At 31.8% G+C, this 19,389-nt stretch overlaps 1 protein-coding gene across 1 annotated transcript in view; it reads right to left on the minus strand.

Annotated features, from left to right (window-relative positions):
• LOC129228495 (dopamine D2-like receptor) overlaps positions 1 to 19,389 on the minus strand; it is a 118,934-nt gene that overhangs the window by 5,274 nt on the left and 94,271 nt on the right. The window contains exons 4-5 of the mRNA XM_054863176.1: positions 18,767 to 19,019; positions 9,599 to 10,223 (exon numbers count right to left, since the gene is read on the minus strand). Coding sequence (XP_054719151.1) covers positions 9,599 to 10,223; positions 18,767 to 19,019 — 878 coding nt within the window. The remainder of the gene's footprint in view (positions 1 to 9,598; positions 10,224 to 18,766; positions 19,020 to 19,389) is intronic.

Here is a 19,389-nt window from a genome sequence, read left to right on the forward strand (position 1 = left end):
GTGGATTTTTTTTCCCTTGTTACTCAACTTTTTTAGAAGTTATTTTTCTTTTAAAAATTACATGAAAATATTATTCATACACTTTTGGTCCGTCACGTCTTTTCCAGATGGATAAGAAATTGGATTTGTGAGTGGAGAATCATAGGTTTGAGGTCAGTTAGTCGAAAATTCTTCGTGTTCATTAATTATGACTAGAGCATGTAAAATATGTCATGTTCTCAAATTAAAAAAAAGAAAAGTTATCGATTTATTTTGCATTCATTGCTTTTTGCTTTTACTCACACTTTAAATAAATAAATTTTCAATGTTATATAATTATTAACGCATCATTTTAATATTTTAAAAGGAAATCAGACTCTCTCTCTCTTTGTTTAATGCTTTTTACATTTCTTGCTAATTTTATGCACCGTAAGAAGTAAAAAACATCAGGCGCAAATGCCTATTGTATGAGCATTGTTACTGCTTTTATTCATTTTTTAAGGATCGAAATTTTTAATGGTTTATAATTGTTAACATTACATCTTAATCTTTTAGAAGGAAATCCTACTATATCTCTCTTTGTTTTATATTTAACAAATCATACTCTCATATAATACTTTGAAATCATATTATCTCTCTTTGTTTTATATTTAATAAATCATACTCTCATATCATATCATACTTCGAAATCAGACTATCTCCCTATGTTTTACATTTAACAAATTATATTCTCAAGTCATACTTTGAAATCATAATTCCTCTCTTTGGTTTATATTTAACAAATCATACTCTGAAATCATACTTTGAAATCATACTCTCTCTCTTTGTTCTATATTTCACAAATCATACTCTCAAAATTACTGTTTCTTTTGCTCATTTTGTGCAACGTAATAAGGAAGAAACATCAGGTGCAAATAGTCATTGTATTACTATAAAAAATGGCATCGTAAATAGTTTGAAAGCTTTTGAAAATAAAAGTATTTTTTCCCCCAGCGATCAATTGTTCTATTTTTTCCGATTTTTTAAAAACAAAACTCAAGTGTTCTCCTTATCTTGCTTTGACACAAAATGCTTTCAAAATACAGTAAAGAGCAGCGCCCTATTTTTAGTCACTAACATCAAAAAATATTGTTGTCTTTTTTTAGGCTTGTAAATACTTCAAGAAAACTTGGCAGCCTCTTTGTTTGAAAGTCAAAAGAGAAAAAAACAATTGACAAAAAATATTTTAAATTATTAGAGAAACTAACACATGTATGTTTTCTTTTACATCCGGTTTTAAAAAGTATTTCATTAGATGTGAAAGTAAAACATAAACATCAATTAGAATAGTTTGTGTTAACAGCTTACACATTTTTAAGCTTAGTATAAGGTGAAATAAAAAAGACGTAATTAAAGATTGTGCAGTTTCATTATATAATTAGAAAGAGGCAAAGCTGAAGTGTATATTTAAATGGGTATACATTAGGGTTGGCCGTTAAAGGAAATCGAGAAGCAACTTCTAATAGCATAAAAAAAAATGTGTATTGCCATCCTAAACATGGCAAAAATACTCAAAAAAATTAATATTTATGCTTCTGATCGCGCATGGGCAACAAAGTTTGAAAAAAGGGTAAAAAAATGGTAAATTTTCAGATATTTTTATAATATCCAAATGTTCAAAATTTTGTTTTCAAAACCATTTACATGCTTCCATTTACATTCCTTTAGTTTTAGTCCGCGCATAAGCCGCAAAATTTCGTGAAATTAATTAAAAATCGACATTTTCAGCTTATTTTAAACATTGCGGTATTTCTTCTTAGAGATTCAAGTTATAATTTTTTTTACAATAAATGTGCAATATACAACTCTTTGTTGGAAATCCAATTATTATATTTTACTGCAATTGACCCAAAACCCACCACAAGTAGGTGGTTGCACTTTGTGTTCCACTTTGCCATTTCCAAGAAGACTGGTTTGCAGAACTTATACATTTGTAAAAAAAAAATATTCACACAAAAACGATAATATTTTAAATAAGTATCTAAGTTTCGATCAAGGTTTGAATTTGGACTTGTGACTCAATTTTTGCCTTGATGATCGCGAGTATAAAGTTTTTCACATTAATCCATGTCACGTATTTTCCCAAAATAACCAACCTACTGACTCACTAACCAGTTAAGTAACCCTTTCAACAGCCGGAGTGTAAAAGAGAAACAAAAACTGAATTATGGGGAAAGCTTCAATTGTTTTTTTATAATTATATACAATTAACTTAGATAGAACTCGGTCGGGAGAAATCGGAATTTTTAAACTGACTTAAAAAGCGAGCAAAAGTGTTGTCAATTTAATACAGAAATGAAAACGTGATATTGAACTCGATCTCCCAAAACCAACACCTTTCAATCATTATCATTCGTTAACAAGTGCTGACAGAGCACTAGGTCTGTATATTTTTCTAACTAAACTAGTAACAGAATGAGGACACTTGTAAAAATTTTGCATCTATGGCTTGATGAAATTTAAAGAAACGAACGTCCATGAAACATGGACCCGTACACTCCTTTAATGTTACAAAATCTACAAATGAGGTGTTTGATGATCCTTTGAATATCATGGATCTGGTGATTGAAATAAATGCTTAATTTGCTATTTTTGAGATTTTGTTATCGGTCATGGCAGTGGACAAGAGACAAAACATGAAGGAATTGGATTACAGTATCACAATACAACAGATTACCCATCACAAAATAGTTCTATATCTATAAGAGAACTTCATCCACCAATACTAAGAATTGAAGCTTCGAAATGTTACAGTTTAGTAATTGATCAACTTATTTACTTTCCTCTCCTTCAGTGATGATGTGTAAAACAAGGATGTTTTATCACTTCTGGAAACTATACATTTGCTTAAGTATGCATTTTTAAAATTCCGATATCACACTCGGGCAGGTAAAAGGATTGTAGAACTGGTCAGTGAATCTGTAGAAATTCATTTGAGGTATCGGACGTAAGAGATGGATTTATCTGAAAAACTTTTTATTCGGAAAGATCAATGCCAAAACTGAGTCGTAAGCTCAACTTCAAATCTTGCTCAAAACGTAGAAAATTGTTTAAAATCATATATTTATTGTGAATGTAAGTTACTTTACAAATATATAAGTCCTGCACAAAACTACTCTTAGGAAAAGCAGGGTGGAACACAAAGTGCAATCATCTACTTGTGGTGGGTTCTAGGCTGTGAATGCAATAAAATTAAGTTGTATTTACAGCCAAGAGAGCTGTTTAACGACATTTATTGTAAAAAAAAACAAAAACTGGGATCTATGAAAGAAAAAATGCTGCATGAGCAATATAAGCTAAACACGTCAATTTTTGGTTAATGTCATGTAACTTTGCGGTTTATGCGTGAACTATAGAAACTGCAAAGGAATGTAAATATTTTTAAAGATATATAAGGAACTTATTAAAAGGAAGCATATAAACGGTATTAAAAGAAAAATTTCGAATATTTGGATTTTTAGAAACAAAAATTGAAAATTAATTATTTTTTAACTTTTTTTAAAAAACATTGCTGCCAATGCGCGATCTAAAGACATTATTATTTTTTTTCAATATTTTAAAAGTTGTGTATTGCAATACACAACTTTTTTATATTTAAAGTTTAAACAATATACTTACCTCCTAAACTACTTTGCATATTTTACATTATCTCACTACGTAAAAGGTGATATAGGGTAGACCGACCAGTAAATAAACAGTTAAGCACACATTCATTTTTTAAAAATCCTAGTAATTTTAAATTCTATACTATATAAATCGTGATAGTTAAAACATTTTAATTGATCTATATAAACATCTCTAAAAAATCGCGAGAACCTAAATGGTACCGCTTCCGACTTTTTTAGGTGTTTAAAGAAAAAATGGCACAACGACCCAGTGAATTAACCCCTCGAGCCAGTAAATGAACACAAATTGGTCCAGTGAATGAACATGATAAATTTTGATTCAAAGAGAAACTAAGTTTCTTTGAGATCTATCTATTTATCTATATAACTATCTAAATCTGTTTATCTACCTATCTCTTTATATAACTATATCTATCTATCTATCTATCTATCTATCTATCTATATCTATCTTTTTATATCTGTATCCATCTATCAATATAACTTTATATCCATTTTTCTATCTACACACCTATCGGTCTATCTCTATGTCAATTTACCTATTTATCAATGTACTTATCTATTTTTCTATCTGTCTATCTACTTATCTGTATCTAGCTATCTATATATTTATCTATCTATCTATCTATATACATATATCTACTTATCTATATATCTATCTATATATCTATCCATCTATTTATATATCTTATCTATCTATCTCTCTACCTGTTTTTTTACCTGTCTATCTATCTTAGCTATCTATCTATCTCCTTCTCAATACATCTACCTATCTATATCTATCGGTCTATCTACCTGTCTATATATCTACTATCTATCTCTATATCAGTCTCTCTACCTAGCTATATATCTGTACATTAAACTCTCTATCTAGCTATCTATCTATTAACCACTACCTATTTATCTATCAATAAATCTATCAATCTATCTACCTATCTATTCTATCTCTATATTTATCTACGTATATATCTATTTACCTCTTATTTTTTACACTGTAAAAAATTTCAGAAACGTAACTGAGTATTTCCGTGTAACGTTTCGGGATTTCAAAGGTTTTTATCCTTTTCCTGGAAAAATCAAGTATCATTGTCAAAAAGTTTCCTGAATGGGGACAAGTTGGAGGAATGTATACTTCTCTCTGTTGCAAAAAAATATTTCTAGCTCCCAGTTTAAAGATTAACTGAGAGTATTTATAAGGTATATCGACATGTTTTCTATTACGGGTTGTCCGGACTGTTTAAGCTCCCAAAGGGAGCAAAAAAGTCTTTGGACTACTGAAAAACTTTGCGAAAATTGCAATTATTACTTGCAATTCTGGCTTAGCTTTGGCCATGATTGCAATACTGCTTATAGAGCTGTTATATTAGCCCTACGAAAGATTACTTTAAAGTTTTAGCGACACGACTGGCTATAAACGGGATTATTTCTGGATTTCTCAGGATAATTTCAAGAAGGTTGCTGAGTTTTAGCGGGAAAAATTCCTGGTTTTTGCGAGATATGTTACTGGCTGAACTTGGGCACATCAGCTGCCTATGATTTTCCGGGAACGTTTCTGAATCGTTTTTACAGTGTATGTATCTATCTTCATATCTTCCTCTATATATTTATCTATCTATCTATATACAAAATGCATACATATCTACCTATCTATTATCTGTCTTTGTAGATATATTTCCATTTCTCTATCTACCTGTCTATCTATCAAGAGAGATTAAGATATAGAAAGATAGATGTACACTGTAAAATCGATTCAGAAACGTTCCTGGAAAATAGTAGGCAGCTGATGTGCCCAATTTCAGCCAGTAACATATCTTACAAAAACCAGGAACGTTTTCCGGTAAAAGTCAGTAACCTTCCTGAAATACTGGGAAATCTCCCCTGTTAAAGCCAGTCGTGAACCTTCTAGAAAAATTAAATAGGTTGAATTTATTTGATTAGAACCTTCCTGATTTACCAAGAAGCTCCAGAAATATTGGAGCAACCACGGCCAAGCTACGCGAAAATTGCAAGCATGAACCAAGCATATTCCTTGCAATTCCTACCTCGCAAAGCTATCCAGTGACTTATTTGCTTTCACTGGAAGCTTAGTCAATCCGGACGGGCCATACACAATCGAAAGCCAATGCACTTAATAAACACGCTCCGTCAATATTTAAACTGGTAGCAAAAAATATTTTTCACACCAGTGCAAGGTCTGCATTCGTGCATCTTTTAGGAATTCAGGAAACTTTTTTGCGAAGATACTTGATTTTTTGGGGAACTAGGAGAAAACCTATGAAATCCCGAAACATTCCACGGAAATAACCAGTAATGTTTCGGAATTTTTTTACAGTGTAGGTAGATAGGTTAATATACAGATAGAGATATAGATAGATAAAAGATAAAACTCAGTAAATAGTGCATTGTTTGCAAAGATAAAAATAAAGAAATTATAAAGTATATAATGAAATACATAAATAAATAAGCATATAAAATCATCTGCATTACAAAAAAGTACGAAAATGAAAATACCTCAAAGAAACTTCAAATTTCTTTTTAAATCAAAAGAAATTTTGCCATTGTTTATTCACTGGGTTTTTGCAATTTTTCGTAACCAGTGACTGAACACCCCTCTACCTGAAAATTTACGCATTCTGCATTGACTGAAACAATTTAAATCCATAGCCTAAATATATATACTTAATTTTTCTTTTAGAGATTTAAAAAATAAAATGTATCGATAAAAATAATTTGTATCAAAATAATTGCTAGCACGAAACCAGTCTTATTATTTTGAAAGAGAGAAAGAACTAATTCACGGCAGTAAAAATTTCAAATTTTTTCCAGGAAAAAAATACGCATCCAAAGTAACCAATCAGGTGTCAGATAGCTTAGAATATCAATAAAGAACGCTTTTGTAGTGAATTTCTTCAGAAAATTTTTTTGGAAGTTTTTTTTTTTTTTTTTTTAAATAACTCGCTGTTCATTCACTAGGTTGTGTTCACTCACTGGTCGGTCTACCCTATACTGTTAAAATTTAGCATTAATGATTCGTGTTATTTTATTCAAATATTTTTTTTAACGGCAATGATTTATTTGAAATGACGTTATTGCTCCTTCCAAATGACATTGGCTTTTTTTTCTAAAGTCTAATTTGTGTTATTCTGCTGATAAGAACTATGTTTCTGATTTTCTGATATTTTATTAGAGACAACGAGGTAATATTCCAGGAAACAAACTTTGAGGAGAAAATTATGAGCGCAACCTTTTTAAATACAAAAGTAGGAAAACTCTTTAATAAAATTATTATTAAACAAAATGCTAGTTATGGTCTAAACCATCTTCTCCGCAATTTTTACTTTTTTATGAATTAACCTTTCTCTCTGTCTTTTTTTTTGCAAATAAAATTTTTTTACGGCTGCTTTATCTTTCGTAAAACAACACTGGCTTTAGTTATTGTCATATTTTTATAAATATCGTCAAAGATTGTTATCAGCTGAAATTAGAAAGTTTTCAATGAATTAATTTTGATTGAAATATTTCTTATTTTAAATATTGACTTTTCTTAGCGATTTTAAATAACTTATATGGGTGCATCCAGTTGTGGATTTAGAGGGGGACTTTGAAAACTATACCCCCTCATTAAGTCAAAACTATACAAAATTAAAATGTCAGATATTTTTATTGTTGCAACATTTTTTAATAGATATATACACCAAATTTTACAGTAGTGGTCCAACGGTGGTGGCGGAGGCAGGCTAGGGGGAATTTATGTCCTTCTTCCGCTAGGGTCAAACTTAAAACAGATTAAATATAGATTTGCAATAGAACAGAACGTTTTGGAAGAAACAGTTTTGTTCTGCGATCGAGGTCTTTCTACTGCAAAAAGGAATTGGTCGGAAATAAATTAGGCATTACTCTCAGAACCATAGGAGTTCAAAATAGAATCACTTTTGGAAAAAGGAAATGTAGATGCAAAAAAAAAAGCAGATTCTGATTGATCATATCACATTTTGAAGTCCAATCTCATCATACCAACACCAACTTTGAATAACAAATAAAAATGATGCATTAACTGGTTCTAAACACATAGAAAAGTATATAAAAAGGTTGGAAAAAATAGCCACCGATGAGAAAGTAGTCATTAGCCTCTTGACGCCTTGACGGGAACACAAGGAGCCTAAAACTGCGTTTTTTGCTAATATTTTCTTTTTTTTTAAGAGGGTAGGGGACGAAAGCCCACTTTCATTTATACTATCACCTGAAATTTTCACCAGAACATTTACTTCAAACGATTTCTGGAGGAAAGTTTCTACCCTTTTCCCCAAATTATTCAACCTTTCTTCACATACTTCTCCACCAAATATAGAATACAAAAGTGTTTCCGTCAATTATAAACAACTTTCGGTAGGAAACCGCTCCTTTCTTTTCCTTTTCAAACGTCAGACAGATTTAAAATGGGCTTTGAGGAGGGAGATGAGCCCCCGAATCTCCAACCTCTTTCTCTAAGCAAAAAAAAAAAAAAAAAAAAAAAACATGAAATTCCGTTCGTATAACCCCAATGCCAAGAATTTTTATGGAAAGCTCAAACACTCTCTGTTCTCCTAACATCACCGAGCAAGAATGAGATTTTAGGCGTTTAAATAATTGCGTTTTCAAAACTTCAATATTGAAAAAATTCTGAACTTAGCCCTTGAACCTGGATGAATATCGTCCAAGTGAACCTAACATTTGTTATGAAGACTAACTTTTGATAAAATTCTTAGAATGCATCCCCAAATCTTCATTTGCTTCCTAATATTACTTACCAAGATTGTCTAATTTTTTTAAAGCTTCAATTTTTAAAAAGAACCGCAGAAAAATTCCTAAATCCAAACCTTCACACCAAACGTCTTTAAAGATACACGAAAGTTGCGTTTCTAGGACAACAACCTTAATAAAAAATTCCGAGAGAGGAGCCCTAATCTCCCTCCTCTCAAATATTACCACAGATGACTTAATATTTCGTTTTAGAATTGTCCACGAGATAATGCCCGAACTCACTCTTTTTCTTCAAATATGACCTAAAAGTGATTGTGTAAAACAACACTTGTGAAGGGGGGGGGGGATTCTCTTTCGCGAGTTTTCCCAAACGTATGGCTAAGGTTGCCTCTTAAGGATGTCAATGTAGAACAATTTCTGTGGTATAGCTCTCTGACCATGGGCAACAAGAATTTACATATTTGGAGAGGTGAAGTTCTTATTTTAGTCAAAAACTCGCTTATTTTGATTGATCTGACTTGGAATTGCTCATCTACAGAAAATATGTAGACATTCTTGGTTTTTTCCTTTTGCAGCGTCTTGTCATTCGATGCCAGTCTTAATTTTTTGTACTGTGGAAGAATAGTGTTGCGAAATAAAATAATTTTTTTCAAAAATTTCTGAAAAGCGGGGGAAGGGGGGAGGCGTTTTGATACATTCAGTGTCAAAATTTACGATGAATGACTTGACACTTAAATATGTCGTAAGAAAGTCATGGAATATATCAATAGAAAGCTCTGTTTTTTTTAGACAAGCAATGATTTTTGAATTTAGATTCTACTAAAAATAGATTAGACGATACAGTCATTCGTAAGGAAACATTTTTTATTTTTTTATTGCGCATTTAGAATTTGGAACAATTTTTAAAACAGAAATAAAAACTGCCAGGAGTACTTATCTCTTCCTATGTGTCCTCCATACCAACTATTATTGAACTCGGAATTAATAAGTAAGACAGTATTTGATCCGACATGGAGTTGCTCTATAAGGTGCTTCATTTTGTATGTAAATTTCTATTGATTCTCTAATTGATGATAACTTTTTTTTAATATGTGCACAGAGAGTAATTTTGAATTTTAATGTTTCTTAACATAGGAAATGTATTTACATTTTGAGCACTTAGTGTATTTTAAGGTAAGAACTAATGTTACGCAGCATAAAATAATGATTTACATACCTAAAACAATAGCAAGCGTTTTCGTAGCTTTTCTTTCTCTCTTTACTGATGCCTTTTCTCTTTTCTTGCTGCTACTTTTATGTCTCCTACCTAAATTGAACCTAGATTTCTTTTTCCTCTCTACCACTATTTTATCGATTCCACCTTTTCCTCTTGATGTTGTTTTCACCAATATACCATTTTTCCTTGGCTTTGGCGAAATCTCTATATTGTTGCTTTTAGGAGAATCGTCTAGGCTACCTCTATGGTTGGGCATATCCGCCTTGGGGTTAATAGTAAATTGCGTTTCTTGCTGAGATGGGCCGTCATAGCCAGAGTCTGTGTTACTGCAACGTGTTGTCAACTTGACAACAACGGGTGTTGATCCCTTCGTTGCTAAAGGATCTTCTCCATCGGCAACAATCGTTAGTTCGTCATCATCTTCATCTTCTATTTCATCTTCTGGAAAATTATTGCTTGTTTGTGTGGTTATGGTTTCTCTTCGCGTTGTAACTTTTTGTTGGGACGAAGATGAAGCAGAAGAATTTTTCTGCGTGCATTTGCTTTTGCTTGTTGAAATACTTGGACTAGGACGATTTCCGCCAGTTGCTCTTTCTTTGTTCTTTTTAGCTCTTTCATGGATGGCCTGAAAACATTAAGATACATTTTAACTTCAAGTGTGAAGATATGATTTTTTAAATGTTATAATACACATAAATGTTTTATCCCGTGAAATTCTAACCATAAGGTTCAACACGTAACTCTGCGTACCGTCTCCCCAACAAGTTCCTGTTTTTTTACAAAGCTTTAGGTTAACGAAATAGCTCGAGAGAGCTGATATGTTCAGTTTCATAACTCGAACGAAATGTTACCCTGGATCATTGGGTGGACAGCTGTCCTAATAACTTAAATTAATGTTTTTTAACTGGTTGTACGTGAATCCGTTGGAGTACGTGTCAACATTTAAGGGATACGCCATTACCTACTAAAAGATATTTAATATAAGATTGATAGTAGTAATTGAGTTTAATAGTGACAAAAATTTGAATAATATTGTGTAATCTTACACAGGAAACAAAAGTATTGTTATGTTAACAGTATTGCTACTTTATTAATTGAATGATCGGTTGGAACAACGTTGGACATGTGTGTGTGTGTTTTTTCTGTTTTAAAATTAGTTTTTCGGTGAAATATATAGTTTGATTCATTGAAAAAACGTATTTGGGTCGTATATATCTTTTTACTTTGAAGGACAACGTTTATCACAGTGGGGCAACGTTGGATGGGACATTTTTTGGAGGAGCTTTTTCAAGCTTAATTGCGCTCTCAGAAAAACGCTCGTTCGTAAAATTTGCATTTTGTAACATACAACGTTGTCCCAGTCGACGATTCAATGAACATTTGAATAGTATAGAAAGTGAATGCAAGCAAGAAACCTTAATTGCAGCCAAAATTCTTTTAGGGTTTACGACTAATTACTAGTGCGGAAAAGGGTTTTCGAGTTTAATTTATCTGAAGTGCAGGTATAGAAACGAGTTTAATGCTGAGTAACATTTATGGCTGTAGTTGAGTAATCTGGAGTCATTGCTGAATTTGTAAAAAAAAATAAATAAATAAATAAAATGATAATTAAAAAAAATCAATAGTTATTTCATGAGACTTTAGATTCACGTCTGATTAGTAAAAACTTAGTAATGCATGTCGAGTACAATAAAATTGTTTTTAATTTAAATTACAAACTCTTTTTTTTAACTTGAATAGTTTAACAGTTAAATTTAATTAATTCTTAATAAAACTGAAGAGTTTTTGTTGGATTAACGTACAGTTAAAAATACATGTAAATGGATACACATGTTGAAAAAGATTAAGAACTCCTGCACTAGACAACATGGGACCGTCCAGCGGGCCCTGTATGGGTATTTAAATCGTACGTGTACGACACAAGATGATTTAATCTCTAAAACCCAGCCTGGCCAATAGTGATAGTTTCTGTTCATTGCTAATTTGCATGAAAATACGTTGTAATTACGTATTTGCAGCTTTGATTTATGAAAGTTGTAGTGACTTAAAGTGTAAAAGTTTAAGCAGTTTGACTTTCAAGTTTAACAATCTAGAATATAACTGTGACTTGTGAAACGAAAAACAAAAATTTATTTCCGATAGTAGGTGGTGCATAAAAAGTAACATTGGTGGAACAAAATGTACACAAAAATTTTAACTCCTTACGAAAATTCTGTCTACAAAAACTGTAATGCTCTTGTAAATGCTGTTCTTTGAAATTTTTAACGAATTGTGACAAAAAAAAAGTAATGTGGAAAAAACGCCATTTGTGACAATAAATTCTTATAAAATTTTTTGGAGAGTGTTGAAATTCCTTCAAATGCTGCAAAGGCATAGAATTTCAAGCAATTTTCTGATTTTTTTTTTTTTTTAAAGCTTGTAGTAAATTGCGTCAAAATGCTGAAATACTGTACGCTTCGGATGTATCTGAAATAATCATATAGCTTAGTAAATATTATAAATTTTTTTAGAAGCTTAGATGCAATAAAATAGCTATTTATTGCTTTTAAGTTCGAACAGGGGGTACATAGTGTTAGAAATCTCTGCACAATTGTCAGCTTGTTCTGGTTCAAAATCAAACAACCCATAATTTACTCTCACTGATATATCTGTCTAAGAATATAATATTTATTTCTTAACAGCAGTCGGGTGCAACAGCACTCCCGATGCAACCAGAAAAAATATAGCAGTGTCATTGCAGACGTTGAAAAATAAAATATAATAAAATAATGAAATGCAGCATTTGGTGTGCATTTCCATACGAATGAGCTCTGTTGGAAATTTGACCTCCGATCCGGACTTTCTGGTTCAATCGTAGTCAAGCTAATGGGATGTTAAAACTCACTTATTCTTCCGTTCTAGTACACTACTATCACGTTAAATGCGCAAAGGAAAGGGAAAACACAGAAAATTTCAGCCGTAGATCAAATATATATATACTTGATAGTTGTGCAATTGTTTTTCCAGATCATGAAAACTGCTAACCAGAATTTATACCGTATACCAAGGTGGCTCGCAGTTGCCTACAAAACTCAATACTTACCTGGTAACCTATAGTTATAGCCTGTTAACCTGTTAACCTACAGTTAACCTGTTAACATATAGAAGCCCTAAGATATATCGCGCTGTACATAATATGAGCTTATATGCCCGTATAGTTCTCCCAAAGAAACAATAGGGGTACGCAAACGCAAAAAAAAAAAAAAAAAAAAATTATCAAGTTTGATGTTAAAAAGTACTGGCATCCCAGCTGCAAGTACTTTTTATCGTGAAATTTTACGGTAGAAGAACCAACACGATGTGAAATTTGCGCCGCAGAAAAAAACGTGTTCAAGCACTGGGTTTCAAACTCTGGCACTCTTTTTTCGCATTACAGAGCGAGCCATTACCCTGGATTGCGGTTGGCGATCGTTTATTTTTCCGAAAAATTTCATTGTAAGATTTTTTTGTGCAGTAAGAACTCCATTTTGCAGTAATATTTACAGTATTATGTTCCTGCATTTTTAACAGTGAAGGATCTAGACAAATAAATAGCATGGCCATCTGAATACTATTGTCAATGCAGTTAGAACAATAGCAACAAATGAAAACCAAGATTTTTAAACGTTGCCATGAAAAACAACTAAACGAAAAATGTTGTAATTTAAAACAAGTGAAGATCAACAGAGTTCAAAAGCCTAAATTTCCAAAAATGGTTTTTAGGACTATGAAACGCTACGAAACAATATCAGCGAGCATCTAACTACGAAAAATCTTTCGTCTGACGAAACTGAAAGAAGCAGTTTTAAGAGCCATTATTTTGAAATTCAGACAAAAAACGGAAATTTTGGCAGTGACCATTTTTGATTTTCCTAATTTTTTCAAATGTCAAAGTACGTCATGAGAAGTGAACATTCTGAAATTTTTAGCCTTCCAAAAAATTTTTTTCGCTCGTTAAAAATTCCCAAAGTTTGACGTTTTGCAGAGCTTTTTAGAAAAATTCTAAAAGTCGCATTTCAGTGCGCTTTAGCTCTTTACAGAAACACCACCCCACGGTAATGTTTATATTAATTGGTTGTACTGTATCTAGTGATGACGACTTCATAGTTATTTTGGTTGGGGGTTGTTGCTTTCTTCAGATAAGGGGTCGCAAAGTATGGATTTTATCCGTTTTCGCGCAAGTTGATCCTGCGTTATTTCCCCCAAAAAGCCACCCCCCGAAAAAAATGTAGCATATACTGAAAGTTTATACTATGAAGAGAGTAAATGACACAAAATTTGTTTGAGGTTTAATTTTTTTTAGGAGAAAAATGCCCTGATATTTTTCAAATTATCAAAAACTGTGCTTTTTTTATCACAATTAACTCAAAACAGCATCACTAGGAAAAAAAAACCTTTTATATATTATGGTACCTGGCTATGTGTAAAACATCATGAAAAAGAAAGCAGCATGGGATCTCTTCTTGTTTTCCAGAAAATAATTTTTTTGTAGCTCATTTTATGCGTTTTCTCGTACGTAAAACATGTGTCCAGTATGCAGATAAGATCTTCTAAAACTTTAAGGATGTAGTAAGAATGTATATATGTGTGTATAGAGAAAGAAAAAGAGTAGTAATACTTTATTTTTCTGATTTTTACAAATTGATGGTATTTTAATTGCAGGTAATTCAGAAAACGATAAATCGATATCATATATATATATATATATATATATATATATATATATATATATATATATATATATTATCGTATCAATCCCAAAATAATTCGTTCTTATTTATGTCCGTAGCAATGGAAGAAATATCATGAACAATATCTGTTTCACTTTCCTCTAAATGCCTTTTTTCTATGTCATCTTCAAATACCTCTAAAAGGCTGTCGGTTCTTGATAAATCAGTATTATCCGCTTTTTTTTTCCTTTGTACATCGGTTAAAAGCAGCTTCAATTTGACTTTTTGTCAGATATTCGTTCGGTTGGAATATTTTTATGTCTTCAATCATCTCTATTCTCATTGCATGTTCTGCAACAAAAGAGAAAACAAAGAAGAAAACATTTTGGAAATCTCATGTGAGGGGTGGGCTCTCCCAACTCGTAAAAGTACACAATTTTCATTGAAACAAATAGAATTTCTTTATGAAAAGTTCCTTTATGGTAAAAAACCGGCAGAAAACAGACGTCCGACCAAGTAGAACATGCAATGAGAACAGAGATGATTGAAGACATAAAAATATTCCAACCGAACGAATATCTGACAAAAAGTCAAATTCAAACTGTTTTTTGCTGATATCCCAAGCAAGAAAAAGCGAATAATACTGATTTATCAAGAACTGACAGCCTTTTAGAGGTATTTGAAGATGACATAGAAAATAGAAATTTAGAGGAAAGTGAAGCAGATATTGTTCATGATATTTATATATATATATATATATATGATATGGATTTATCGTTTTCTGAATTACCTGCAATTAAAATCCCATCAATTTGTAAAAATCAGAAAAATAAAGTATTACTAGTCTTTTTCTTTCTCTATACACACATATATACATTCTTACTACATCCTTAAAGTTTTAGAAGATCTAATCTGCATACTGGACACATGTTTTACGTGCGAGAAAACGCATAAAATGAGCTACAAAAAAAAATTATTTTCTGGAAAACAAGAAGAGATCCCATGCTGCTTTCTTTTTCATGATGTTTTACACATAGCTAGGTACCATAATATATAAAAGGTTTTTTTTTCCTAGTGATGCTGTTTTGAGTTAATTGCGATCAAAAAAGCACAATTTTTGATAATTTGAAAAATATCAGGGTATTTTTCTCCTAAAAAAAAATTAAACCTCAAACAAATTTTGTGTCATTTACTCTCTTCATAATATAAACTTTCAGTATATGTTACATTTTTTTCGGTTGGTGGCTTTTTGGGGGAAATAACGCAGGTTCAACTTGCGCGAAAACGGATAAAATCCATACTTTGCGACCCCTTATCTGAAGAAAGCAACAACCCCCAACCAAAATAACTATGAAGTCATCATCACTAGATACAGTACAACCAATAAATATAAACATAACCGTGGGGTGGTGTTTCTGTAAAGAGCTAAAGCGCACTGAAACGCGACTTTTAGAATTTTTCTAAAAAGCGCTGCAAAACGTCAAACTTTGGGAATTTTTAACGAGCGAAAAAAATTTTATGGAAGGCTAAAAATTTCAGAATGTTCACTTCTCATGACGTACTTTGACATATAAAAAAATTATAAAAATCAAAAATGGTCACTGCCACACCTTGTCTGAACTTCAAAATAATGGCTCTTAAGAATGATTTTAGTTCAAGGCTCCTTTACAGCCCCTTCGTCAGCTGTGAATATAGAAAGATTAAAATAGTGATGCGAAAACTGCTAGTGGCCATGGTGGTGGATATACTTTTATAGCACAGCTGCGATAGAAGTAAAAGGGTTGAAATACGGGAATTAGCGACACTGTTTACAAAGTAGTGAATAAAACGCAGTTGGGATTGCGGGTGGGTGGAACTTTTTGTACAGCATCCTCTTTCTTTTTCTTCTTTTGAGTTCAGGGCGGTTATGACTTGGTTTTGAAAGCAAAGCAAACAGCGCTAACAAAGTCGATGAATAGCATATTTCAAATTTAATTACAGTAAATAGCAGATTTATAACATACCGAGCATCAAAAACTGCATAATACCTGATAAAATATGTAATTACTTCAGAAAAATACGGCGAAAACATTAATTCAACGTTTTGGCAAAATTTATGTAAAACGTTAACGAAACAAAGAATTGCAAATATGTCGATGCATTTGTGGCAAAGGAAGGAATTACACCACACTTCAAACTGATTGTAAACATTTATTGCACCCTTACAGTACCTTTCCACACTCCTTATAAACGAAAATCGTTTTATTTTTTTAAAACAAACTTTGCAAAAAATATCAAAAACAGCACTTGATTTAAATTTCAATGCAATTGCGGCAGATTAAGAAATAGCCCCTAAAAATATCATACCTTCTATGAAGGTACACTTTGCTTCCGCACTACCATAGTCGAAATTCGATTTTTTTTTCTTTTGAATGTTGATAACTGCTCAAATTTGAGTCCGTTTTTCAAGTGTGGTGACTTAAACAAATGGCTAAACTAGGACTAAACATTGATTTAAAAAAATAATCTTATGTGCTATTTAAAAATTGAGACAATGAGAAGCAAAGGAATGTAAGTGGAAAAATTAAAAATTTGGAGATAACCAGGACAACTGGTGGGTGAACTTCTCCTCTGTCATGGGGCACGAAATAGTGCTAGTAGCCCTGGTAGTTGCTGCTATAGTGATCATGACCGGAGAATTGAACTTTGTGGTCGTTACCGAAACTTCCATAAGACGATCAGCTCCCATAAAATCATCCACTGTCGCAATAGACTAAGCTTCAATGATTTTTTTCTTTCTGTCGGGCATGTCAAGTACAATGATTACAGCTCAAAGCTTCTTACAGTCAATGAGTTGGGAGCAGCCGTTGAGAAAGGATATGCCCAAATTTCATTAGGAGTCATTTGAAACGTTTTGGATTTCGTTGATCAGCATTGTCAGTTGTGCCTGAACCCCATTGGCCGGCCAATTTGAACTCTTTTGTTTAATGATTGTTTTCTAAATTGGCTCACTTTATTTTAAAATTTGAAACTTTTCTGTATCATAATTATTCAAAAGGGACTGCTTTGTCTTCAAATACCTGCTAGAGGACGCTCGGAGCGAGTTTCAGCACAGAACTCAAAATAGTTGTAGTAGTCGATAGGGCAACTGTGTATACGCGCATAGTCTGTTCTGTGTATCAGTGTATTATAATTTAGAATGTAGTTATGTATTTTACAAGATATGTATTCAAAATCACTAAATTGTTGAGTGCGAACCAGAAATAAGGCGTGAATTGCAGTCACTTCGAATATCTCGACGAAGCAAACTCTTCCCCGGAAGAAACCCTACAGAATGAGGTAGGGCTTTCAATTTCAGTATCGTTCAGTACGTAATTCTGAAAATAGTAAAATAAATTTTACAATAATTGTTTGTGTTCCGGTCATTCAATGAGGGGATACATTTGTTGGGACTCTGTATTTTTGCAGTACTCAGCAAAGTAGCTAAATGTAGTAGCAAAGTAGCTTAAATAAACTTTGTGACTGATGATAACCATATTATTTCATTGATATATATTCAGCTTCTAATATTACATTCAGTATTTTTCAGTGGTGCAAGTGGTGTAAATGTTTCAACTAGTTTAATATATGGTGCCAGTTACGAATGTATAGAAAACTTCTACTGTTTAGCAGTTCATAATTACAATATTTTCATAGTTTTTGTTTAATACATAGACTTTTTTTTTCTTTTGTAGATTTTTTTTATTGTTGAAATATTTCGAATCCAAACAGAAAAACAATTTGTTAGAAATAAACAATGAAAAGTACAATTAATTTTCTTATTTTCAAAGGAATAATATTTTATTATATTTTCTGTAATAGTAGTTTTACATTTAAAAAAGTATTATTTATTAATTTTTTTATTTATGTATTTTTAAAACAATTTAAGAAGGTTGTGAGGTAAAGTGTCCAGGGTCTATACCTGTTCAAATTAAGTGACCTACTATTGAGCTACATAACATTTTTTAAACGTTTAACTTAAAAACAGGAAAACTATCGGTAATTATTTAAGAAAAAAAAAAACCTTTTCTGCGGTAAGAAATGTAACTTATTTAAACGTTTTGAAATTTCAATCACTGATTTGCGATTTATTTAGCAGTAGTAAATTCAGGACACTATTCCTTAATTTAAGAGGAAAAATAAATTTCTGGTAATATAAAATATTTTTTGAAATTAGTCGTAGTCAGTCATTGAACTTATGGTACTTGGTTTCAAACCATAATTTTGATATAGAAGCATACTGTCATTATACCATAATTTAAATTTTAGCTAAAAGAGATACTTAGGTGCAAACACAGATTCGTTTTATAATATATCTAGCATGTGAAAATATTTTTTCTGTTATAAAGACAGCTATTATAAAGAAAACTATAGAACAAGTATGTATTTATCAAAGTATTACAGTCTCCTTTAATATTAGTAAACAAAATAAGTATATAAATGAATGAACAATTTAGCTTACCTTAAATATTTTGTAATAAAGACATACCATAGCAATGCATGGTATATAGAATGAGAACAGAGATGAAAAAATAATAAAATCTGAGTTGTAGAAAACACAAAGCTGAGGATCTCTTTCTGGAGAAGTATTTAATCCTAAAACGATTGGAGATCCAATTGCTGCTGCTAAAACCCAGACAATTGCGATGCTTAAGAAGACTCTCTTATTGTTTCTGTGCTTGGAATACTTAATTGGCTGGGTAACAGCAATATACCTGTAAGAGGAAAAATACTGAATGAGAGGTTATTTGCTAAACGGAGTAACTGAAAAGAAACTCGTCAAAGACTATGAGCCGTTGTTGATGCTCAAATAATAAGAAGTGAATGTAAAAAATACCGGGCGATTATAATTAAAAGTTACGATTTCGAAACTTTCAATTTAAAAACTACTGATCAGAATGACTTAATATTTCAAAAGGACAATTATGAGCCCATAGGAATTTGTTTTGCACAGGAAAAAAGATAGTTCAAATGCATGCCGTTAGATGGCGCAGTCAGGGTAATATGACGGAAGAGCCCACTTAAGGCTTCGCTAAACATGGAAATGTTGTTAGTCGAAAAGTATGAATGGTTGCAAATGTTATA

This window comes from Uloborus diversus, chromosome 8, assembly GCF_026930045.1.
Source record: "Uloborus diversus isolate 005 chromosome 8, Udiv.v.3.1, whole genome shotgun sequence".
NCBI classification, from domain to species: Eukaryota; Metazoa; Arthropoda; class Arachnida; order Araneae; family Uloboridae; genus Uloborus; species Uloborus diversus.